Below are 26,318 nucleotides of genomic sequence, written 5' to 3'. Positions count from 1 at the left end.
AGCACGTTGTAGTAGTCCCCATATATAAAATATATGTTGATAGTACAGAACATTCTGTTTTTAAGTGTTGCAGTTAGGGAGATGGGCTACTACAGTCACTGGCTCACATCCACACTAAGTTTAGTCATAAGCAATCTTATTGAAATTAATGGGACAAGTAAACTTCTCACATTAATTTCATTGGGAGCAGTGTTCCCTCTCATCTAAGGCATGTGCTCGCATGTTTTTTGATGTCCGCTCAGTTCATTTTAGATCCCGCTCAGGTTGAATCAGGAAGGCCCCATTCTGAATGCATGTGTACACACACTGCCTTCATACTGCTGCCTGGAACAAAATTCATTCTGCACACATGGAAAAAAAAATAGAAAGAACACTGATTGGGAGTACTCCATGATGATTTTCTAAAGCCTGTCAGGCTGAGGGGAGCAGTCTGCTAAGCTTCAGCACATAGCCAGTCAATCAGAAGCAGAGTTCCCTTTCCACAAGCAGAGAGAGCTGAGGATGGAACAAATAGTGTGTCTGCAGCATGTGGGCTCATGCAGGCATGAGGGCTCAGAGTACCCCTCAGGGCACTAGTACTTCCTAATGAGAACCCCTGACTTGAATGAATAAAAGGGATGTGCATTTGGCACAAGGCTGAGGACTGACCATCCCAGGTCTCCAAATTGACAGCTTTGGTTTCTGCCTCTTGAGTGTACTGGCCCCTGCTTTGGACTATGCCAGAATCCTGCCTAGATGCCTCACTGCTAATTTAAGAGCACTCAATTTCTCCCCAGAGGACCCAAGTATTGTTAGCTCTTGCTTCACTGGAACCTACACTTCCTCGATTAAGCCAGCCTCTTTCCCAAGTATCTTGGCAAGGACTTATCCTGAATTAAATCATGGCTAGTTGTGTCTGAATTTGTGCAAAGCAGAAGCAAGAGTAACCTTGACAACTTTCATATAATGACATTGCCCAAGACCATTGCTCAGTTGCTGTGTCCATGGCTCAATCTAGAAACTTTGGCCTAGTTCTCTAGTAAATCTGAGCGCTGTACCACTGCACAGAGGGGCTCATGTGAGGAAATGATCCTCTGTATAAACAAATCCCTACACATAGAAAACTAGCAGGTAAAGGTTTGACCAGAACTCTTCTCCCTGGTGTTTTTTAACATGGGATTTTTTTTAATCGTGCGAGTCTTCACCTATATTCTGTAGTACTAGAGCTTGAGTATGTCACTTTGAGTGGCGCAGTGGGGAAATGCTTGACTAATAAGCAGAAGGCTGCTAGTTCGAATCCCTGCTGGTACTATGTCAGGCAGCGGTGATATAGGTAGATGCTGAAAGGCATCATCTCATACTGCGTGGGAGGAGGCAATGGTAAACCCCTCCAGTATTCTACCAAAAGAAAACCACAGGGCTCTGTGGGCACCCAGAGTTGAAATTGACCTGACGGCACACTTTACCTTTACCTTAGTAGAGCTTGAAGTCAAAGTTCTCCTTCTCTGCCTCCTCTCAGGGAGGACAAACCTCTTGTAGTCTTCCTCAGATCCTAGAATAATGTTGCCACTGCTCCTTGGACCCTGATACAACGGCTGGTTCTGGTAATCTGGAGCCTGTTTAAAGTTCTGCAGTACATTTTTGCCCACAGTGCAGTTGGTTAACCTGAGCCCTAGCTCTGCTTATGATCTTAGCACTGCATAAACTCTTGCTGAAGACTGGGCAACCACTGGATATTGAACCTAGTTGCAAGATGTTTTGTTAGGATATAGTTTGCATTTGACTTTTGCAGATTAAGTCCCAGGGCTATGGTAGAATAGCAGAAGGTGCTGCAAACTAAGCAGACCTGGTTCCATCCGGGAACCCGCCCCCTGTATGCTATCCTGAATTCCATGATGAAAGAAGCGGGAAGCTTAATGTATCCAACCTAAGGAGCTACATCCATGTGGCAAATGTGAAACCTCTGCTTTCTGAGCTGTTTCCTGGAAAGCCTTTGCTATCGAATAAAGCTGATTCTGCTTTTCACCAGATTTCTGTGCGAGTGGGTGTTTAAGCCGATCCTAGGCTTAAGCCAGGTTTTGTTTCCAGCCTGGTGCTTAGAATGCAGCTCTCCAGTTCCTGGTATACTCCCCCTGGACAAGGTTAGCTGCTTCTACTACAGCGGCATGAGGCCTGTGAGCTCCTCCTAATAGCCCCACAAGGGACTACTCCCAGCCCCTCTTCTCTAAATATAACTAAGCTTAAGTATATGTGCATGAAATCAGGTTCTTCCCGAGTTTAACCCCGTCTCCCATTGTCAATGCCAGATTACAAGCAGAGACCTACCCTCCCATTCTTTGTAAAGCACCACACACACGGATTGCGCCATATAACAAGGGTAATGATATTGGGTATTATAGTGTTACTGATGTAATTTTGCGAATGCTTGCCAAAGCATCTCTCCAGGCAAGAAGCTTAGCTTGTCTCCTCTGTGCGGACGGGATACAGCCTCCTTGTCTTTGAAAATGATTTCTAGGATGTTTTTGACTGGGACAGAGCTAGAGCTGTTTGGAATCCAGGCCCAATCTGCTCTTCCCTCTCCCCAAATAATGCACTACCTCATTCTCCAAAATGGTCCTGAGACCCACTGATGATCATGTTTTTGTCCAGTTTTATTGATGTCACGGTTTTAGCAGCAGCTTCAAGTTCCAAACCTATTGCAAAGAGAGAACACTTCTGGCCCCCTCCCCTCCCCCCTAACGCTGGGGGGGCTTCCACCCAAGCAACGGGGGGAGGTATATGGCTTTTCCAAAAAAAGGGGGACAGAGGTTTAGGAAGGAGGGCTGTTCCCCCCCCTGTATATCTGCTTTTCTTCATTTCTCTCACTTTTTTTTTTTTTTAAAAGCCCAAACCAACCATAAACAGGACAATCTCAAAAACAGAGGACAGACAAAGACAGAATGACAAATGGACGTGCGTTAGGAGGGCAAGGGGGAGGGAAAAAATGACATTCCAAATAAGAAGAAATTGGGGGGTAAAGAGGGAAAGACGCACAAGCAGGACTTTTATCAGACAGAACTAGGACGCCTAGGTTCTCTGAACAGGCACTCTTCCAGCTTAAATCTGAGAACTGCCCCTCACCCAAACTGGGTTGAGGGCAACCATGCAAACCACAGAAGAACAAAAAAGTCTAGGTTTAGGGAAAGTGGGGGAGGGGGAAGAGACACACCGTTACCCCCCCAGACACTTACACACACACACACACACACACACACACACAATAGTCCAGAATCAGCCGACTTGTGGAATTGGAGGGAGGCCCAAGTCTGGCTTTAACAAGGATTGAACTGGGCCCCAGCTTGGTCCCTTGTGGGGCCTTTTTATGCCTGAAGCCCTCCCTGTGCGTGTTTCACGAAATTCCATGGTCGTTCTCATCACGGGGGACACAGCAGGACAGACAGGAGCACAGTCCACACACAGCCCTCTCCTTGCCTCTTCCAAAGTTGTTCCTCAGGGCAGGAAGTTCCAACATTCCCTTGTCTCCCTCCTCCTCCTCCTCCTCCTCTTAGGTTGGAGGCACAAGCAGATTGGGTGAGGGGTCTTGCATGCATCCTGGCAAAATGGAGCAATTCCCACCAGATGTTTGGGCAGCAGAAGGAATGCTACCAGGGCCCCAAGGAGGTCCATCGTGAGAGGAGAAAGGAGGGATCCCAGGGCAAGCCGTCGCATTCCTTTGCACAGGGCCAACTGACCGTCACTTCCTTCTAAACTCACAGCTCAGGAGAAGGCTAAAACCTCCGCTGTAGAGAGGGGGTGTGGGAAGAAAGGCTCCCACCTAGGATGGCTCCCCTTCTCTTACCATACCCTTTGGAGAAAGGCTCCACAACTTTAACTATTGCTAAGAGTCAGAACTTCAACAGGAGAGACAACACCACTCCCACAGAGACGCCATGAAGGAGCACACATTGAATGTTTGCCTCTCATGCAGCTTGTTAAAGCCACAGAACCCGCCACACACACAAGTGATGCCCCTAGCTCCACCCCCCCTTCCACAACAGAGACTCCAAAACATGCAGGTCACAAAAGGTCACCTCCCCAAACATGTAGAAGGGGCGGGGGGGGGAGGGCAGGAAGGGTTTCCTTGCACTTGATAGCACACTTCCCCTCCCTACATGGGGAAAAAAAATGCTCTTCAGTGGCTGCCTTTATGGCTTTGGGGGGGAAAAATGCAACAGGCAGCAACTCCTAGGGAGAGATGGGAATTGAGGAAGGGCAGAATCCTGCCTCCCACCCTCCAAAGCCCCCTGCTGGCAGGTTCCTGTAGGGTGAGTCAGAGGAAACAGTCCAGAACGTTCTGTGCGCACATCACTGGAAACCTGTTGGGGGAGAAAGAAAAAAGATTTAACATCCATTCCTTGATGCCCCTCCCCAGTGCTGGCTTATGTCTTAGGAATTCCGAGATCATGAGCTAACTGGGCTAGAAATGTGGAGCGACTGAGTACTGAGCCTTGGAAGCACAAGACATGAGCATGCGGCGGGGCTGGCCCTTACTGGGGGTGTGCAGCAGCAGTGGCGGGTGGTATCTAAGAGAAAGCCACTCCTGGGACAGGCTGGAATAGGGAAGCAGTGTGGTCGATGCCAAGGGGAACTTTCTGCTCCATTAAAGTCACAGATAGCAAGCTGCCTTATACTGAATCAGAGTCTTGGTTCACCTCGCTCAGTATTGTCTATGACTGGCAACAGTGGTGTGGTCACAAATTCAGAAGTGCGGGAGTTCTCCTTGATAGCCCCCAGAGCCATGCCCCATAGCTCTGTTGCCAGATTTGGCTTTTTAAAAGCCAAATTTTGGGTTACGGCCCATTTGACTCACGAGTATACCCCTTAGGTTCTGGCCACACTGCCCCATAGCCACATCTACTCCAACGCCCTTCCCTGCTTAGTGGTCATAATTGTGGGGGTTCTGTTACAAGAAGTCAAGGAATGTTTCCTAATCCTTCCTATAATGCTTGGACTTCATGTTGTTATTCACCCAGAAGAGCAGTCTGGATTGTCGGCCACAAAGGGTGGAGGCCACTCCTTGTGAGAAAAGGCAGGACGAATGGGAATAATATCGATGGTAGACTGACATGAAATTATGTAACAAACTGTTGGGGTAGCAAGAGCAATGCCAAGGGCTTTGCGTCTCTGCTGAGACCTTGGAGGGAAAAAAGGGACCTGGACTGCCTTCTTGCCCATCCCTGAAGCACTAAACCCCTGACTGGCAGGAGTCTTTCCCCACCCTACATGGAGATTTCGGCAAGTCAACCTAGAACCTTTTGCACACAAATAGATGCTCTACCACTGAACTATGGCCCCACCCTCTGCATGAGTTAGTCCATTAGAAAATCCAAAGAAGAATTCAAAGAATCCAAAGAATTATCCAATCGGATAATACAGTTATTAGGACCAACTGAAATGGAAAGAAGGGCTGGTTTCGCGGCCACATCCAGCCAGCACTGCCCACCATGGCATTAGTATCTGGAATACGAATGTGCAAATCCTGCTCCTTCTCCTGGCTCAGAATTCCAGTTTTAATAATTATGTACATGGAAGCACTTTGCATTAACTGGCCCCATCCTGGCTACTGCCCTGTTGAAATAACCTTTAACGCAGGATTCGCTCTGCTGAAAGGCATGGGGACGGCTTCAAAGGGCTGAAAGGGAGCCATGAAAAAAGAGCTGTATTCTACTCCCTCAGGTGGTCCAAGAGGGAACTGCAGGCAAGCCTAGGGCCAGGGTGGCCTTGCCACAGGTAGCAGCTGTGGGGTGGCACAAGCCGTTTCCAAAGGGCTACACTACACATCACGTTAAGCCCATCATTAAGAGATGGCCAAAGCAAGGGAAGCAAACTAGAAGCATCTCTTAGTGGTAATAAAGCAGCTGCATGAGAGCCAATCCAGATTGGGAAATATGGTGCAGAGCTGGTGGGAGTTAATGCTTCCTCTGGCGTCATTTTCCCACCAAAACACCCCGAAGCGGTTATTTGCAGCAAAAAGCCATCTTAGAAGGGAGCCTTCAGTGGGAAAATAGCACAGGGGAGAGAATTAACCCCTCACTTACCTGTGTGTGCCACAATCCTGCTCTGGATTAGAGGAGTGGGGTGCAGCTGCTATTTTACAGCAAATACACACTGGCGTTGTCCAGATTACCTGCTGCAACAGTCCCACTTCGTATATTAAGCGACCTCTCAATGATGGGCTTAACTCAAAGCATACTTTCATTTATTTATTATAGATATATCCTGCCTTGTGAAATTCAAGGTGGCTTACAAAGAAAATTTAAGATATCAAAGATCAAAACAAGAAATGTATCGAGCTGGATCCAAAACTGATTAACAACAGCTCCCCCGAAAATAAATACGGGGAAAGGAAAAATGGCAGCTGAATTTTAAAAAAAAAACATCTTAAGCTGATGAAGTGCTGGCAAAGATGGAGCCAGCTAGATCTCTGGGGGAGGAAGGTCTACAGGGTGGGAGCAGTGACTGAGAAGGCCCTATCTTGTGTGGGCATCAACTGTACCCTCTGGAAGAGGAGGGACATACAAAAGGGCCTCTCTGAAGGTTTGCACAGAGTGGGCAGATTCTTGTGCGAAGTGGTCCTTCAGATATCCAGGCTCCACGTAGAGTTGCCATAATCCAGCTTTCCAAATCTGGGCACCTAATTTGCATATTATGTAAATTGGCTTGAAAAATGTTTTTGAGCAGAATAGTGACTGCACATTTTGCTCCATAACTCCACTTCTACAAGGGCTAGAACCTAGCTTTTCTTTTCTTTTTTCTTTCTTTTTTAAATGAAAGCGGGAATCCAGGCGAATCTGGGTGGGCTTAGAATATGATGCTTAAAATCCAGGTGAAACCCGACATTTCGGAGGGCATGGCAACTCTAGGCGCCAGAACATTTAAGGCATTAAGGCTCAAAACCAGCACTTTCAATCGCATCTGGAAACACACTGGTAACCAGTGCATGGAGAAGTGCAAGTCAAAAACAGGTGATGATCTCAGAACTGCTACACTGTGCTACAGTTAAGACTGTGTGTGCATTTCTCACCCCATTTCCATTTTGCCAAAGGTACTCACAGTCCCTGGTGGTGAAGGTCTGGTTGAGGTGGCGGCTTTAGTCCGAATGAACGCTTTCCACTACGATGCTGGGTTTGTCCCGTGCTGGAGGATTCTTGTTGATGTAGATATTCAAAGTCTTTTCCTAAAAACGAGGTGGGGGGAGGAGAGGAAATGACCAGAGAGGCACACATAATGGTCCCAGAAGATCCGGCTTACTCCCAGAGCCTGTCTTGTCTTATAGCCTGCTTGACAGCACTCTTGGTTTCAAAGAGTCCTCCTTCCTAGGAGTCTCACTGACTGGACCCCGGTTCCTTGTCAAACAATTCTGAGATCCTGCCTTCCAAATAACCAGGAGGAATAACCAGAAATCCTAGCTCCCAGTTTTTCCCCAAGTTCAAACCCCATTAGATCTCATTGCTCTTCAGCCCCAAGCCTTCTACGCAATCTACAAATAATTTGCCCATTTTGTTTTCTCTCCCTTCTCTTCCTGAACTCTGGCTGTTGTAGGATTTTACAGCATTGCTCAACGGGAGTGTTTAATGGCAGAATGCTTCATGCCAGCACTAATAAATTCAAGCAGCTTTACGGTACTTTTGCAGTACTTGGATTCCGTGATACACACACTGCACAGCAGAGATAAGATGTTTATGTTGGGGTTTGTGATTATTTAGCAAAGCACCAAGGAAGCTACCACTCCAGTTACACAGTGCAGAGTTTAGTTGTTGCAGCTATTTAAGTAACACGCATGGAAATCACTGCAGAGTCTAAACTAAATTGATTTATTGGTGAAGTACATTTGAGATAGGAAAGATCTATCCTATCTATCAGCTACATAATGAATAAGTAGGGGGAAAGAGAAAGATATGTTTCCATCTTCTGTCTAGGAGGAAAGGAAGAGGACTGACTCACTAGGAAGTACCTGAGGAGTCAAAACAGGGATCATAGAGTAGAGGAAAGTAGGGACAGGTAAGGAGACCCTCACTAACTACCTCTACTCCCAATGCCCCTAGTGATCATTAGGATAGTTGGTGAAAAAGATTGATGCACTGGAACTCAACAGCAATATAGGAGAGATGCTTGAAAGGCATCATCTCATACTACATGGGAGATGGCCATGGTAAACTCCTCCCGTATTCTACCAAAGACAACCACAGGGCTCTGTGATCGCCAGGAGTCAGCACCAACTTGATGGCACACTTTATTTACTGGAACTCCATCTCCAACAGTTTAAGATTAAATATCTTAAGCCCCTTTATAAGGGGCTTAGACAAATTCATGGAGGACAGGTCTATCAATGGCTGGTGGCTGTGGGCCACCTCCAGCCTCAAAGGCATGATGCCTCTCAATACCAGTTGCAGGGGAGCAACCTCAGGAGAGAGGACATGCCCTCAACTCCTGCCTGTGGCTCCCAGAGGCATCTGGTGGACCACTGTGAAACAGGATGCTGGACTAGATAGGCCTTAGGCCTGATCCAGCAGGGCTGGTCTTATGCAAGGTTTTGTATTGTATCAGTCTGAGTTTTTGTTCTGAACTTTCTAGAGACTTCATAACAAAAAAATGAACCCTTCATAATTAAGCAATGGTTTTTTTCAGATTATGATGATGAATATTATATACTGCTTTTCAACAAAAGTCCCCAAAGCAGTTTACATAGATATAAATAAATAAATAAAATGGCTCGCTGTCCCCAAAGGGCTCACAATCTAAAAAAGAAAAAATAAGACAGACACCAGCAACAGCCACTGGAGGGATGCTGTGCTGGGGATGGATAGGGCCAGTTGCTCTCCCCCTGCTAAATACAAGCTAATCACCACTTTTAAAAGGTGCCTCTTTGCTCAGTTAGCAGGGGAAAGGGACCAGCAGAAACAAATACTCACCTCCACCAGCTGGTGCCAGTGCTCAATGGGTTTCCGTGGGTTTGCCAGCATCTCAGCCCAGTGGTCCCTCCCAGGACTGTCTGCATCGCTGCCCACTCGACACATCCCAATCACTTCATTGTGCCCAATGCTGTGGACATCGAAATTATTTCAGTGCCAGCCTCCCACAGAGGAAGAGGACTAGCAAGACAGGGAAAATCGGCACTCACACTAAATACTAGTCAATACAATACTAAATTCAGCACCAGAAGAAATTATACCTGTTATGCACACATTTTGCTTGATCTCTATAAATTGTGATCTTTGGGACTGGGCAGAACTGAATACTGAGAGGCTGAGATAAAGCCATGTGGTTTTTAAATTTAATATAACTTAGCACCCTGCTTCTGGGGATGGGTGTGTGCAATTCATGGTTTTTCAGCACCTTTTCTTACTGGTTTACCTTGTTTCTGCTTACAGTTTCTTTTATGCAAGGGTAGGCATGCGTGAGCACTGAGGGGAGCAAAAGAAAGGCTGTTTCATTTTCCTAGCAAAACATGTGTCAGCTTCCTGATTCAGCATTACAAGCGCACGTGCAAGAATATGAACCAGCCCTACAAATACACAGACCATGTGAGTTATCCCTTTCAGCCTAGTAGGAGGAAATGGAACCCAGGCATTCTGAACGGCAGGGTCCCACTCTGTGTTTGGCTCCCCATCCATTCAGAGAGTAGATACATTCTGACGCTCAGCTCTGCATCCTATTTGGGCTCAGATCAGGCCCTCTCTCTTACTCGGATACTCATCTTCTGGCTCCTACCCTTCTCAGGGAAAACAAGCATCCTTATTCTTTGACCCCTCTCCTTCCCTGATGTCCCGCACTCCTGCTCCCTTTCCAGAGAAGCCATAAATCCTGCTTCCCCACCTCTGCTCTCCCAGCTACATCATGCCATTCAGTAGACACCTCTCTCCTCCCAGGAAATCCAGCAGTCTTGTCTTTGCCTCCATTCGGCTTCCTTGGGCCTGACTCCCAGTGCCCTCTTTGCTTGAATGCCAGAGCCTCCATGCTCCTTTTGCCAGAGACATCCAAGGAGATGCACGCTCGTTTATTGGCCGTATATCAAGGAAATGCACTGGGAGCTGTCACTGACTAGAAGAGTCCTTTCTGCAGCATGAAGGTAGCAAGCGGAATAGGAACTCACCATTTCCAATTACCCTGGCTAGAGTTAGGGTGCATGCACACGTGCATCGCTCACCAATCATAATCCATGACCGCCAATGTGATGCTGACATGCTCCATGCTATCCTGGGGGATGTCAAAGACAAGGGCCTCGTTGTAACTGGGGTTGAGCGTGTTCTTCTTGATGGACGTTTTGCGCTTCTTCAACCGCCTCCCTTCGCACATGAGGGACGCCTTGACATAGGGGTCTGGAGAGAGGGCAGGTGGAGATACAGGAGGCAGTCAGAACTATGGGGAAGGCAAGCCCACACAACTCCACCCTGTGCTACCCGCCTACCTTCTGCCCTTCTCCTCAACCCTGCCTAGGGGTGCCGCCATCTTGACTGCATTCATTCTCTGTTGGCTAAAAGCATACAAGGAGCTTGTGGTTGCTAGGCAATGACAGGGAGTGCTTTCCAATCACAGCTGGGTTGACATTTAGAGGCTGGGGCGCACTGCCTGTGATGGCCCATTAGGACAAACCTGCTTCCTCCCTTACCAGCCTCTGCAAAATCAACAGCCTAAGGCCTGCTCTACACGTGCAGCAGAACGAGGCAGCAGAGACTTCACATAGGGGGAATGAACTGGCTGACGTCAGGCAGCAGGCGGGGGCTCACATTCTTAAGTGTTCCTCTGCATGAAAAAAAGAATCCCTGTAAGTAGAAAACTAGCACAGAAGGGAGCAGACGAAGCTAGAACCTGCTCTTTTTTAAAAAAAAAACCCAAAAACTTGCAGGGAGGTTTCTTGTAGGATGAGAATTCAAAAACAGCATTCTGAAGTCGTGTAATCTCTTCTACTGCCTCAAGATTCAGTCACCTTGTTCTGCTGCATGTGCAGCACAAGCCCAAGACTAAGGCTATGCCAGAGTGGCAATGCCACCTCTGAAGGCCCTCAGCAGGCAGGATGCCAGAGCCAAACATTCATCCAGCGAAGAGTAGCCAATAGGGATGTGCACAAATCAATTTTTTTAATTCGATTTGTGCCCAAAACAAATCACTACTGATTTGTTTTGTATCCAGATCTACCCTCTTCAAATCACCCCAGATTCTATTTGTATTTGCTTTGATTCAATTCGGACCACTTAACAAGGTCTCAGGGGCACCAAATTTAGGTGGTGGGTGGGTTCCCATGGGTGCCACCTACCAACCAAATCTCAAGGCAGTGGGACACCTGGTTGATTTTTAATGATTTTTTAAAATGTTTTTAATTAATTTGAACATTTTTGCCATAGGAAACAATAGGGATTCAGAGTTGCCATATCCTAACCCTAATATGGATCCCCAGCTTTCTTTTTTTTAAAAAAAAGCTAAGCTCTAGCCCTTGTAGAAGTGGAGTTATGGAGCAAAATGTGCAGTCATTATTTTTCAAATGTTTGGATTCTTTGGTGTATAATAACTTTTCCTCATAATGAATCCCTATGAGGATTCATTGCACACCTTCATTTTTTTCTGTTCATTTTGACTGTAACTGGACAGTGCCAACTGTCAACTGCCATGTGCCAACTACACCCTCCCCCCACACTTGCAAGGCAGTGGGGTATCATTTTAATTTTTAGGAATATTGAAATTAGATTCTTTGGTGTCTAATAACTTTTCCTCATAATGAATCTCTATGACGATTCATTATACACCATTGTTTCTTTTGTTCATTTTGACTAGCATTGGACAGTGCCAATTGTCAACTTCCATGTATCAACTACACCCCACCCCCCGCACACATACTGGGATACTCAGTTTATTTTTTAGGTATTTTTAAAGTGTTTAGATTCTTTGGTGTCTTCATTACACACCTTCATTTCTTCTGTTCATTTTGACCCCACTGCTTTGCAGGTGTGTGTGGGGAATTAGTGGCATCCCATTTTCCAACTACCCCCCAATCCACCCCTCAATACCCCTCAGTTTATATTTTAGGAATTTTTGAGGTGTTTAGACTCTTTGGTGTGTAATGAATCCTCATAAGGATTCATTATGAGAAAAGGTTATTAGACACCAAAGAGCCTAAACACTTGCAAAAAATCCTAGAACATAAACTGAGTAGTACCCCACTGCCTTGCGGGTGGGAGTGGGGTGTAGTTGGCACATGACAGCTGACAGTTGGCACTGTCAAAAAGACAGTTAAAATGAATAGAAGAAATGAAAGTGTGTAATGAATCCTCATAGGGATTCAGTATGAGGAAAAGTGATTATACACCAAAGAATCCAAACACATGAAAAATAGTGACCACACATTTTGCTCCATAACTGCACTTCTACAAGGGCTAGAGCTTAGCTTTTTTAAAAAAATGAAGGCAGGGAATCTGGGGGAATTAATAGGAGAGATCCAAATTTCGAATCGATTCAAATTGAATCAAGCGCAATTAGATTTGTACCCGAATGTAGCCAATGGACCACAGGAGTGATTAGTTTTGTCTCCAAATCACCTGAATCAGCTAGATTGGGGTACAAATCGATTTGTACCTGAATCAGTTTGCACATCCCTAGTAGCCAACCCTGAATTTTCTCCAGAGTCAGGGCTCTGTATCCATCTTTCTAGAGGGCTTTCTTCTCCTTACCGGTCATGGCATTTGCTGCCTACAATTACCCCACCCCCACCCCACATAAGCCTATCCTCTTAAGCGCCATCCCAGCAAAACAGTATGGGCCCTCCTTTCTTCAGCATGCCTGACCCTTGGCTGACCCTTCTCTCACATTGTCTGTCCACCTCACCTACGCTGGCATCTCTGGGATGATCTCGTCCCCCTCACTTACCCCCCCTCCCTGCCACCCCCTTCAGAATATTTCTGCTGCCCCCATACACCACACCAGTTCACCGCAAACACTGAGGCCTAGTCTGCCAGAGCCCATTTGGCACTTTGCTCCTCTGAACATCCACCTCTGCCTATTCACAGCATGAAGGCCTAGCTCAGGATTGGCCAACTCAGGGCCCTCCAGATGCTGCTGAAGAACCACAATCCCTGGCTAGTGTCCATTGTGGCTGGGGATGATGACAGCTGTAGTTCAACAACAGCTAGGGAACCTCAGGTTGGCCATTCCTGGCCTGTAGCCTCTACTATACACACCAGGGTCCATGCTCAGTAGAAGGGCATGGGCCTTGCAGGCAGAAGGTCCCTGGTTCAATCCCTGGCATCTCTAGTTAAAAGGATTCCAGGGAGCAATGGGAAAGGGCCAAGACCCCTGGAGAGCTGAAGCCAGTCGAAGTAGAGACGACCTGGCTAGAAGGACTCAAAGTTTGACTAGACGGCAGCTTCATAGCAGCAGCTGTGGGGCAGATGTGGTAGTGAAGCCCCATCTACCACTTTTCATGCCCCGCCCTCTTCCTCTCGACAGACCCAAATTCTGCCTCATCCACCCTCCACCCCACACCATTCGCCTGACTGCCAAGGACTGACTGCCCACAGCCACCTAATCTGCTCCCTGCCACCAACATTCATCTCTCTCCAGCTCTTCTCTGACATTATGTTGTGTGTACAGGTGTCTGTACACGTATACATGTTTCTGCATACATGACTGTATGTGCGTTCATTTTAAAAGTGAACCTGGGTATGGAGGGTGCAGGGTCCAGATAGGAAGTGTATTATGTGTTGACCATTATGTGTAAACAACTGTACGTGTGTACAAATGTGCACAGGCATACACTGCACACAGAAGCCCTGTTCACCTATGATGTTCAACGCACATAGAATATGTTGTGCAGTGTGCGCGCATCACAGCTATTCACACATTACACTGAATGCACATATACATTTGTACAATTCCTATTCATATCCTACATTTCAGTGGACCTGTACCCAGGTTCATTTTTTAAATAAATGCACATACAGTCATGCATGCAGAAACATGTATACGTGTACAGACACCCAAACGTATGTACAACAACATCAGGTTTGAACCGGGCTAGAGTGTACATGTGTTGAACACATGTGTGAATAGGGCTTTTATCTTGCTTGCGCCTTCCTCCTGCCCTCTCTGATGCCCCTTGCCCAATGAAGATCATTAGTCCTCTAATCATCCGCTAAAGACCCCCCTTCCCTACTGCCGCCCCCTCTGCTCACCAGAGAAACCAGTCAGGTCCATGGCTTTGAGGTTGGTGGCCTTGATGATGGTGACTGTGAGACGCCCGGCTGTGGGCAGGTAACAGAGGGAGAAATTCAGCTCCCCTAGATCTGCTTTTTCCTATGAGAGATGGGAAAAGACACAAAAGTGGGGTCAGGACTCTTGAAAGTCTACTACAATTGTCTTCTGGTACTACAATTGTCTTCTGGAAGAGAAGAAAGCCCCAGAAAGGAGGAGATTAATACTGCTAAAGGCCAGTGAGGCACTCAACGTATAGGATGCTGCCACATACCAAGTCAGACCCTTGGTCCATCTAGCTCAGTATTGTCTTCACAGACTGGCAGCGGCTTCTCCAAGGTTGCAGGCAGGAGTCTCTCTCAGCCCTATCTTGGAGAAGCCAGGGAAGGAACTTGGAGCCTAGATGCTCTTCCCAGAGTGGCTTCATCCCCTGAGGGGAATATCTTGCAGTGCTCACACTTCTAGTCTCCCATTCATATGCAACCAGGGCAGACCCTGCTTAGCTAAGGGGACAAGTCATGCTTGCTACCACAAGACCAGCGGGTGGGACATCCGCTCTCCATTCCATCTACAATTTTGAAAGACACCTGAACTGGATATGGGGCTAAAGGACAGGCCTCATTTTCACTAATGTGGTAAACAAACATCAGAGCTCTCGTACTTCAGACCACTCCCTGCACACAGAAAACTAACACATTGGGGAAAATGCTAGGCCAGAACTTGTCTCAAAACCTATTTTTCTATGTGGAGGAAATATTTCAGTATGGAGAAGTATTCAGTCCTGTGGGTCCCTGTCTACAATTCTTACTAGGATGGCCTCCTAGACCCAGATTTACCTTCTCAGAGAGGAGAACTTCACCTGCCTCACCAGGGAGAATATTGTTGACAGTGCTCCTTGGAGGAGCCATTGGTGGGCATCCAGACTAAGTTACTTCATAGTAGTAGGCTAGTTTGATAAATTCAGGAAACTGCTAAGGACACCCTGCTACCTGGGCAAAGAACTGTTATTGTTGTAAAGCAGTCTATACATAGGAATTATAACAATATGTTTCGTAGGGGGGATCACATGAGCCCGTCTGTAGTAAAATAGTCCAGACACAGATTTACACCAAGGTAGGTCTTAGAGCAGGGCTGTTCAACGCTGACCCTCCAGCTGTTTTTGGACTACAACTCCCATAATCCCCAGCCACAGTGGCCCATAGCCAGGGATTATGGGAGTTGTAAGCCAGCATCTGCAGGAGGGCCAAAGTTGAGCAGCCCTGCCTTCGAGTGAAGAAGAAAATGGCTCTAAACCAGGGCTGCTCAACTCCGGCGCTTCTGCAGATGTTGGCTTACAGTTCCCATAATCCCTGGCTACTGGCCACTGTGGCTGGGGATTATGGGAGTTGTAGTCCAAAAACAGCTGGGGGGCCTAAGTTGAGCAGGCCTGCTCTAAACTAAAACTACCTGGATGGTTTGTGGGGTATATATAGGGCTGCCACCTTTTCTCTCACTCACCCAGCTGTTGTGGGCAGAAACGGAACAGGTGACTTCTTGGCATGGAGATGCAGTGATGGGGGAAGCTGCACCTGTGGCATTTCTGCTACCACAGAGCCATTAAAGGCACCGTAGCCTTGCCAAAAGTTTTTTAAAAAAAAGATAAAGAGGAACACTCTTAGAGGTGCAATGGGGCTGGGTTTTCTACCCCCATACAGAAGAGTCACTGTAGAACCTCCACCTGGCTCTCCCTCCACTTGTAGGTCAAGGAAAACGAATGCTGAACATCCCCCGAGGGGGAACCCATAAGCTTGGCACCCAAAAAGCAAGGTGTGTGTGTGAAGGAGGCCAGGAATTTCAGCTGCTGGCAGTGGGCGGGGTGGGGAGGGGAAAGAGGGACTCAGAGGGTGCCAGTCCCCCCCCATCTTACCAGGCAGTGCGTTGTTTCCTGCGTGAATATTTTATGCCCTTTTACCAGCTCAATCCCATTTGCAGCTTCATTAATATTAATAAAGCTTTCCCCTCCTTCTCTTTCTCCCCCGCCCGCCGCCCTCAGTCCTTTGCTCTGCTTTGCCAATTTGCTCGTTATGGGGCAGGCAAAGGCTTTGCTGGCCACCAGCCAGGCCAACCCCACAGGGACTCAAGGCCGAGAGAAAGAGAAAGTAAGTCAGAGAGCGGGTGGAGAGCATGATGGGGCATGGATTGTCCAAATGCAGGGAGGGGTGGTTGGGGAAGAACAGAGGGAAGAAGAGTTGCCCCTCAGTGGGGCAGGGAGCATAGTCTTGATTTAGATACAGCAAGTGAGTTCAGACATGAGGTTGCCACCATCCTGGGATCATGTGTGCCCCCCACCCCCTGTCACATGAGCCCCAATTTCCAGTCTCATTAATGATACGCTGAGATTGGTGGGTTTGCACAACATGATATCCAATCTCAGCATATCCTACCCTACTTGTGGCAGGGGACCCGATATTCCCAGATTTGAAATGAGCGACAGATGTCAGGTTCCCTGCCATAAGCAGGGTAGGATATGCCAAGAGTGAAGGTTCATATGATACAACCAATCTCAGCATAGCTTTACTGAGACTGGAAGCAGGACTTCTGCACACTCCCAGGGCTGTAGCAGCTGGCAGCAACCTCAGCTGTTGTGTGATGTGTGAACTCAACCAGCCCATTGCTGCCATGAATTGGTGGTGTGGGTTTTATTTTACACATGAGTGTTCATATGGAGTGCCTGTCCATCAGTGACCATGTTTACCTTCTCTCATCAACAAAGGAGAGCTGGTCTTGTGGTAGCAAGCAAGAATTGTCCCCTTTGCTAAGCAGGGTCCACCCTGGTTTGCATTTGAATAGGAGACTACATGTGTGAGTGCACTGTAAGATATTCCCCTTAGGGGATGGGGCCACTCTGGGAAGAACATCTGCATACAGAAGTTTCCAAGTTCCTATCCTGGCATCTCCAAGATAGGGCTGAGGGAGACTCCTGCCTGCAATCTTGGAGAAGCTGCTGCCAGTCTGTGTAGACAATACTGAGCTAGATGGACCAATGGTCTGACTGAGCTGAAGGCAGCTGCCTACGTTCCTAAAGTCTCCTGCACTTCTGTTCATCTCAGATACAGCCCTCACAGTGACATTCAATCCCAATGAACAGAGACCCATAGGCGGCCCAGCATGACTAAGAGCTGGGTGGTGGCACATAGGCAAAATCCTCATCTGGCATCTTTGGGGTCACCAGTTCAAGACCCACAGTTGGCTCAATTCTTGATAACCACTCTCAGCCAAAATGGATGCGTTCTTTCCGCTGTTGTGTTGGACACTGGGTGGTGTGGGAGTTCCTCTGTGACGAGGAACTCAGCACCGAGTGATGAACTCGAATTGGCCCAATGAGGAACTTGTATCTTCCTTGAGGATTCATAACAAAATTCAAATTCATCTCCAGCTTTGCTAATGTATAAACATTACATTATTGTTGACGTTGCTCTTTACTTCTGCTCTCTTCTGCCTGGTAAGGGACCCATGCGTGTTCTGCTTTGCGCCAGAGACAGAATCAAGTAACTGGTGGGTTCTATATTTCCAAAAATGGGGGAATAGCCATTTCTCTTTCTGTCTCTCACTGGCCCTTGGCACAAAGTGAAATCCAACCTGCACATAGCAGAGGCCAATCTCATGCAGTCTGTACAAAACCTCCTGCACTCCATCTCAAGACCTTTGCAAACTACAGACTGGGAGTTTTTCTATCATGTCCTACTTTGGCTATTTCCCCCTCCTTGTTATTTTATGTTTTATTTTTATATCCTGCTTTTCTTCTGAGGAGCCCAGTGTGGTATTCATGGTTATGCTTATCCTCACAACAACCCTGTGGGGTGAAAGATAAGGGAGTGGCTCAAAAGATAAGGGAGTGGCTCAGCATCAACCAGTGAGTTTCATGGCTGAACGGGGATTTGAACTCAGGTCTCCCCAGTCCTAGTCCAGCACTCTAACCACTATACCACACTGGGTCCTTCACATCCTGAAGAAGAAGTCTGAACAATTCGGAAGTCTGCTGACTATGTTGATATTTTAGTTGGTCCGCATAAAGGTCCCTTTTTACACATCAAATTGCTACTTATATATCCAATAATCACCACCGTTTAGTGGTTGAGCACACAAGCCTTTTGCATACAGAAGGAGGCAGGTTCAGCCCCAGGTTCTCCACCTAAAAGGATCTAGGGTAGGAAGAGATGAGAAAGAAAGACCCCTCCCTGAGACCTTGGAGAGCCATGACTAGATAACTGGGCTAAATGAACCAGTGGTCTGTCTCCATATAGGGCAGCAGCTTCCTATATTCACTTCTGGGACTGCCACTTTTAGGTTCAACAGGTGAAGCTTTCCCTACATGCCAAGAGACCGAAACAAAACAAACTATTGTTAGAGTACCTTTCCATGCTACCTGTCTCAGTCATTTCAAATCATCATCATGGCCATGCCTTCACCTTGGTCCGATAATGAGTGACTTGACCCCAGCTGCATGGCTGAGCTGGGGCTGTAACCTGTACGGGCCCCCCAACCCTCTCACCACTGCAACATACTGGCATGAGTGGAGAGAAAGGCTGTGGGCAGGAACGCAGCCAGAAATTCAGGTCTGCCAGAATGTAAACCTCTTCCTGCACTGTCCTCCCTTCCCCCAATTCACAAATCACATACTCAGTTTAAACGAGAAAGAAAAAGAAAACCCAACAGAGTCAGATTTCCTGGCTGCAGGAACCCAGAGAGTGACTAATGGTAGTATTTATAGAGCATCTTTTTTAGTGCTTCACGTGTTTCATCTACAGTATCTCAGTGGTTCACATACATTATCTCAGATCTCCTTACAACAACCCTGTAAGGGAGGCGAGTATTAATTCTTTGAGAAAAGTCAGAAAGGAGGGCTTCTTTCCAGTTACGTTCTTTTGAGTGAACAACGCAGAAACAGTGGGATATACTTCGCTTTAGAAGCAAAGCCCTTACCTGTGGCAGTGTCTGCATGGAGAGGCAAAGACATTTACGACACTCCTTACCATATCTATATTAATAAAATATAGTATGTCTTGTAATGTATGTAATATAGTAATGTACGTCTTGCCTTTGTGTCTTTAGAAAGACCCAAGGCAGCTAAGAAATTTCAAACTAAATAAAAAAGTGTGTGTGTGTGTGTGTGTGTGTGTGTGTGTGTGTGTGTGTGTGTAGTAAAACAGAAGCAGATAAAAATAAGCCAAAGTGAAACTCACCCCCTTACCTCTCTTTGCTCCCCCTGGCCAAACATCCTGTGAAAGGACCATGTTTTTGCTGTTTGGTGGAAGGTCAGAGCAGCATGGTGTAGTGGTTAAAGTGCTGGACTAGGAGTGGGGAGACCTAAGTTCAAATTCCCACTCAGCCATGAAACTCACTGAGTGACTCTGAGCCAGACACATTTCTCAGTCTAATTTACCTCCCAGGTTTGTTGTGAGGATAAACATAACCATGTACACTGCTCTGGGCTCCTTGGAGCAACAGTGGGATGTAGATAGATAGACAGACAGGCAGAGAACTGTGATACTATGATGGGACAGACCCTACCCCATGTATTCACCCACCTACCATAATTCAGATGGCTGGAAAGGTGCAGAAAAAAAACTTCTGATGTTGAACTAAGTGACTGGATAAGTATATTTGGCATACCTGCCAACATGTCCGTATTTTCCAATGGGAAAATAGGGACATGCTGGCAGGTATGCATTTGGGTGGAGACTGTTCTTAAGACATTCTAGTTCCAGACTATGTAGGTAGGGTTGCACCACTTGAGCCCTCCAGTTGTTGCTAGACTACCATTATCCTTGACTAGTGACCATTGCAGTTGGGGATGATGGGAGTTGTAGTCCAACAACAGCCGGAGGGCCCAAGTTGTGCAGTCCTGATTGAGTGCCCCAAAGGCCCTATCAAAACCACATACAGGAAGTGTAACTTAAGGTGGTCTATAGTGAGACTTGACATCAGTTGGGCACAATAAAATCTTTCACACCAACACATTCAAGGGCTAGGAGAGAGGGGCAGCTCGAGCCAACGTCCTACATTTATGATGGAACTGCAACCAAGTTCAGACCTTCTGGCTCTAGACTTCACAGACGTTCTCACAAATTATCAGGATTGATCTAATACCCGAGGCAGTTTCTCCTGGAGTGGATTGGCAATAATCAGCAGCAAAGCATCTAGATGACCGCCTGTCAACTTGTTATTTTGGCAGCCAAATCTGTGTCACTGCAAGACACAGGAGATCTGCAGCTTTGCCTACGATTTCAGAACGGTTAATTAAGGGATCTCAAGACCGCTGAAGTGAACAAACTGATGGTTGTGGTTCAGGCGGGGGAAACTGTTGTCAACCACCCATTTTTAATAACAGCAAAACGAGCTCGGTTCTTGATTTAATGGAGTAAGACAAATGTAATGTCATTGTTTTGAAACGCAGTTTCTCTTTTGATCTGTTCTTGACATCATCCATAATGATAACAGTAATAATGGCTGACATGACAGGCAGTGCTCCATTGCTGGTAGGGACCCGCTGGGCAGTGTTCTCTCTAACAGGAATTCCCAGGTGTTGTTGACTACAACTCCCAGAATCCCCAGCCGAAGACCATTGCAGCTGAGGGTGCTAGGAGTTGTAGTCAACAACATCTGGGAATCCCTGTTAGAGAGAACACTGCCGCTTGGGTGCAGTAACCCAGCAGCTTCCTAGTAATAACCTCAAAGCCGAGGTAATCATCTCAAAGCCACATGTGTCGCCCAGCTGCATTCCAAGGAGGTGCTCAAGCACTGCTGCGGGGCTCCTGGGCAGTCTGCCCCTACCAGGACAGGAGTTTCCAACCACTGAAGATGCAACTTTAAGCTCCCTGCAACCTGCAATGTGGGACCCACTTTTCATCGTTACAGAAGACATCGATTGTAATGTTCTCCTTCCCTCTCTCCGTGCCCTCTCTCATCTTTCTCTTTCCCTTTCTCTTAATAAGAAGTTCTTTTTTTAAAAGACCAAAAGAAGAAAAAGAAGAGGAGGAAAAGGACATGCATCTCTGATGTGACCCAGTTTTGGATCCCAACCTACAGGTTGAAGACCTAAAGCTAGTCCTAGAGCTAGTAGCTAAACTGGACAAGAAAGAGGAATAAAAGTGAGGAGGAGGCAGAAATACAGCATCCTCTAAAGAAAAAAAATATAGATGAAGAAGTTATTACTCTTATTCCTCACATTTATATCCCACCCTTCTTCCAAGGAGTTCAGGGGTGTGTGTGTACATGGTTTGCCCCCTTTTATCCTTCAAACAAGTCTGTGAAGAGATTGAGAGCTAGTGACATGTCCTATGTCACCCACTGAGCTTCAGTGCAAGCAGGGATTCACAGATCTTCCTGGTCTTAGCACAACACTCTTATAGTGTTGCATATATCTATATAGCCAATTCAGAGCGAGGGCAATGCTTTTTGTACCACACTGCCCTCACTCTGGAAGGGCAGATAAACATGTATGCCAGGCAACCCAGTGCAGCTGGTACCGTAGTCACCTCTTGTTAGGTAGCCTGGGCAAGCGTCACAGCCGTGCTTGCAACCCAGTCCCCCGCCAAATTGCTGTAAGTGTGAGCCTCTTTTTGTTGCCTGAAAACAAGGCTGCAAAGTCTAGGAGACTGCTTTGGCTCTGCCCTGCATATAAGTCTGCACAATCCTCAACCCTGTTAAGCCAAAACATGTTCACAATGCCAGTTTTAAGACACCTCAGGACTGGACTGCCTTTAGTACTTAACTCTTATTGTGGCTGTGTTGGATCAGTCCCTTCTATCCTTTTGCTCCCCCACCCCTAGCAACCCCCACCCCCCGCTCCTAGTGGGAACATCCACACAGATGCTGCTCCCTGCTCCTTTCCTTGGTTCTGCTGCCTGGAGCTGATTTCCTGGAGCTCAGGAATAAGGTCGTGATCAATGACAATTGCATTCAACTAGGAGAACATTGAGAGAGAGAGAGAGAGAGAGAGAGAGAGAGAGAGAGAGAGAGAGTGTTTTGGGAGAGACAGAGGCGGCGGCTACAGGTCTGTATTGGGAGTCACTGGAAGCACAACCACCACAGGTGCAATGAGGAGGAAGCACAGGGTTGAGATAAGGGGGCCTATTTTTTGCGGGGCGGGGGGGAGAGGGAGAACCAGCTGCTTCACACCTGACTGCCCTAATTAGCCACCAGCTTCATGAATAACCAACCCAGCTAAAAATACGCACAGGGAAAGAAGAAGAAGAAAGAGAAAGATGACAAGCCTATTTGTGCCAGCATCTCTTTGAGAGAGCTGGAGCCTAAGGGAGTGGATGGCGGCAGGCAGGGGGATGGCAGCAGGGAGAGAAGCTGACAGGTAGGTGGGCCAGCAGACGCAGGAGAGAAGGCAGGGGAAGAGAGCCCCCCCCCCCCGGGCCTGCCTTCCCTGCCCTGGATTCTCAGGCTTCCCACCTCTCGCCCAACATCCCCGGAGGTTTTTCTCACATGGCTCTATGCCTCGGGGTATCTGAAGAGCGAATCTGCTTCGCAGCAGATTCGAGGCATTTTAATTCAAAGGATTAGATGGACCATTCGCATCGCCATCAGCACCTCCTTTGCACAGCCATCAGCACCTCCATCAACACCTTCGGAGAAAGCAGAAGCCCTTTTCAAAAGCTGCTGCTGGAAATAGAGGATTTTTTTACTCCGGACATAACCCCGGCTAAGCCAGAATTCGCAGTCTCCATTCGGGGAGAATCAAAGTCCTGTCTGTCCTGGTCCCTGATAGCCCGCAGGGAGGTCGGGTTAAATCCAGCAAATGTGTGGACTGGCACACTCCAATCAGGATTGGATTCAGGGGTGGGAGGGGGAAACCCAGTCTGTAAAACCTCCTGGGGTCATCCTTCTGGCTCCATTTCTCGTGAACTGACTCTGTGCCCATCACCCTCATCTAGTTCCACACACAGCCTCCTCCTCTCCCTGCTCGAGCAGTGTGAGACACAGACATGGCTCACTTTTGTTTCTCTTGCACAAGTGTGCAGAGCATTTCTCTTGTCTGGGGGCCTTCTGAGGAAAGTCGCCCACAGGGCCAAACCACAAGGAAATCCACAGTTTAATTATATTTTTAAAAAGTTAACACAGGTGCAGGGGGCTCTAAATTCGAACAGAGCAGCAGTCAGGGGCATAGCTAGGAGGGGGGGGCTGTGTTGGCCCCTCTCCCGGGGGGGGGCCTCGGAGTGAGGGAGATAATGAAGAAAATAGGGAGGGGTGGAGCTGGGGGGCGGGCTCAGGTTCTTTGAACCCATCCACTCAATTATAGCTACACCCCTGGCAGCAGTGCTGGGGGAAGGAGGGCTTAACCCTTCCCCCCCCCACTTCCCCAGTCTCAGCCCCACTCCCCTCTCCTCCACAAGCTGCTGGGTGGGGATGGCACAGGCAGGGGAAAGGGATGACTCAGGTCTCCAGTGCTGCTGCTTCAATCCAATGCAGAGAACAATTTGTTATGGCGCGGCTAACAAATAAAGATGTTAATTAATTAATTAATTACCATCATCATCATCATCATCATCATTATTAATAATTATTATTATTACGCAGGACACCCTTCACCAGTCTGAAAGTTAAGTGAGCCCAGGAACAGGGCCCAGAACTAACTCCAAGTGGCTGCTTTGCTGCCCGTGCTCTCCTGCTCCAGTTCTGGGGTCCCACTGAAGTCCCACAGACCTTCTGCAGCTCCTCCTTCACACTTTCTCCCTCGTGCTTTCTCCCTCACTCACTCCTTCACGCTTTCTCCCTCGTGCTTTCTCCCTCACTCCCTCCTTCACGCTTTCTCCCTCGTGCTTTCTCCCTCACTCCCTCCTTCACGCTTTCTCCCTCGCACACTGCAGGGAAGACACTCAACAGCAATTCACCAGTCTCAGCTTGACACCCCCTTCAGATGGGCACCTGGGCAACCACCCAACTCATTCACCCCTAAGGCTGGCACCCGGTGGCAATTTTTATTTATTTAGTCTAGTTTTACGTTTATATCCTGCTCTTCCTCCACAAAGTCCAGAGTGACACACATAGTTATGTTTATCCGCCACAACAACCCTGTGAGGTACGCTAGGCTGAGAGAGAGAAGGGACTGGCCCAGAGTCACCCAGTGAGTTTCGTGGATTTGAACCCAGGTCTCCCAGGTCCTGACCCAGCACTCTAACCCAGGGGTAGGAAATGTGCGGCTCCTTAGAGGTTGCTGAACTACAATTTATTACAGCTGGGAATGATGGGAGTTGTAGTTCAGCAACATCTGGAGAGCCACACGTTGCCTATCCCTGCTCTAATCATTATACCACACTGGCTCTAAAATAACTCTCTGAGGCTATTCACACGCATGTGCAAAACTGGGCTAAGGGAGCCCATCCCAGTTTTGCATGTGCATGTGAATCACCAGGATCGGACCCAGCGGCACCATGGCAGCAAACTCGCCTAAGGAGCCTCCCTTCTGAATGGGATTAGGAGAGTGAGTGCTCTCCTAACCCCGTTTAGGAACATAGGGAACATAGGAAAATAGAAATATAGGAAACTGCCACATACTGAGTCAGACCATTGGTCCTTCTAGCTCAGTATTGTCTTCACAGACTAGCAGGAGCTTCTCCATGGTTGCAGGCAGGAATCTCTCTCAGCCCTATCTTGGAGAAGCCAGGGAGGAAACTTGGAACCTTCTGCTCTTCCCAGCCCCTCCTTCCCTGAGGGGAATATCTCACAGTGCTCAAACTTCTAGGCTCTCATTCATATGCAACCAGGGTGGACCCTGCTTAGCTAAGGGGACAAGTCATGCTTACTACCACAAGACCAGCTCTCCTCCCATTTTGATCAATTGTGTGTGACAGACTGGCAGACTCAGGGACGGAGGATCCCCATAATGCACCGCGTACTTGTGCAGGACATGATTGGAGCTCCAGGAGGCGGCACGGGGTGGCACATCCTAGCACCCCGACCCCTGGAGCTACCGGCAGAAGCTGATGCTCGTCTGGGCAGGCGATCTACCTGCCCAGGTACAGCAGAATGATTGTCTGTGGGGAGGTAAGCACTTTTGGGCTTCCTTCCCGCAAAACGTGTAGCCCTTTCTCATTGCACGTGAGAAAGGCCTCTCTGTATATCTTAAGCAGGCCTGATGACTGTCAGAGTCCTGCCCCCTCCTTACAAGGAATCTAAAGTCTGCAACACTTGCCTTTTATTGCTGCTGCAAGGAGTTCAGGAATGTTAAGGGGCAGTACTCCTCTTTAGAGTTGTGCAGTCTGGCACCACTGGATGGCCTCCACCTCAGTGCTTGAATTCTGGGGAAACAGAGAGGGATTTTAATGAAAAGTGGAAAGATGGCGAAAGATGGTGGATTTTATTAAAATCCACAAACTCCTGGATTTCATTAAAATCCATAAACTCTGCTCCTTGACTCCTTTGACCTTCCAAGGAGTCAAGGAGCAGAGTTTATGGATTTTAATGAAATCCAGGAGTTTGTGGATTTTAATAAAAACCACCATCTTTCACCATCTTTCCACTTTTCATTAAAAATCCCTCTCTTTTACCCCAGAATTCAAGCACTGAGGTGGAGGCCATTACTCCCTGATTAAGAGAATTTGCTAGCATTTTACTGTAAAAACGTATTGGTCATCAGCTTGCTGATCTCTCTCTTTCGCTACCACACTGAATTGCACTCCAAAATGGCTGTGTTGAATTCCAAAATGGCTCTGTTGTTGGGTACTGCCGGGATTATGGGTGTCAGGAGGCTGACACAATCCAGAGGCAGATGGGTCTTGACCAAATGGATTGAAATGCAGAGCTGAGTGAAATGTGCAGAAATAGCACGTGGTATAGCCCTTTCCAGGTGTGCCACCTCAGACTGCAGGTATGGCAGTTCAAATCCTTCCACCAGTAAGATTGTTTATCAATATCATGGAATGTGCTTAAAAGACAAACAAGAAAAGAAATCTCAGATTCTCATGGGCTCTTGATCCCTTAAGCTCATGTCAGACACTGAAGAAAAAGAGGAGATGAGCTCCAATAAGGTGCACAACAAACAGGATTTATTTGGGGTGGAGCTGTAGCTCAGTGGTAGAGCAGCTGCTTTGTATGCAGAAGGTCCCAGGTTCAATTCCTGCCATCTCCAG

The 26,318-nt window shown here is 47.5% G+C and overlaps 1 protein-coding gene and 1 non-coding gene across 7 annotated transcripts in view; one reads left to right on the top strand and one right to left on the bottom strand.

Annotated features, from left to right (window-relative positions):
- Positions 1 to 2,612: 2,612 nt before the first annotated feature.
- SYT3 (synaptotagmin 3) overlaps positions 2,613 to 26,318 on the bottom strand; it is a 56,340-nt gene continuing 32,634 nt past the window's right edge. For 5 of the 6 annotated variants that reach the window (XM_053264011.1, XM_053264012.1, XM_053264015.1 and 2 more), the window contains exons 6-10: positions 14,181 to 14,301; positions 10,166 to 10,337; positions 8,931 to 9,060; positions 7,072 to 7,195; positions 2,613 to 4,334 (exon numbers count right to left, since the gene is read on the bottom strand). In XM_053264011.1, the coding sequence (XP_053119986.1) occupies positions 7,109 to 7,195; positions 8,931 to 9,060; positions 10,166 to 10,337; positions 14,181 to 14,301 (510 nt within the window). In that variant the 3' untranslated portion in view covers positions 2,613 to 4,334; positions 7,072 to 7,108. Of the gene's footprint in view, positions 4,335 to 7,071; positions 7,196 to 8,929; positions 9,061 to 10,111; positions 10,338 to 14,180; positions 14,302 to 26,318 lie in introns of those variants that run through there. The other variant, XR_008310232.1, reaches the window with a different exon arrangement.
- TRNAT-UGU (transfer RNA threonine (anticodon UGU)) lies at positions 26,246 to 26,317 on the top strand. Its single transcript has one exon. It is a non-coding gene; the product is annotated as a tRNA-Thr (tRNA).

This window comes from Hemicordylus capensis, chromosome 6, assembly GCF_027244095.1.
Source record: "Hemicordylus capensis ecotype Gifberg chromosome 6, rHemCap1.1.pri, whole genome shotgun sequence".
In the NCBI taxonomy this organism is placed as follows: Eukaryota; Metazoa; Chordata; class Lepidosauria; order Squamata; family Cordylidae; genus Hemicordylus; species Hemicordylus capensis.
Note: the sequence above shows the minus strand (reverse complement) of the source record. Positions and strands in the feature narration are given on the sequence as shown.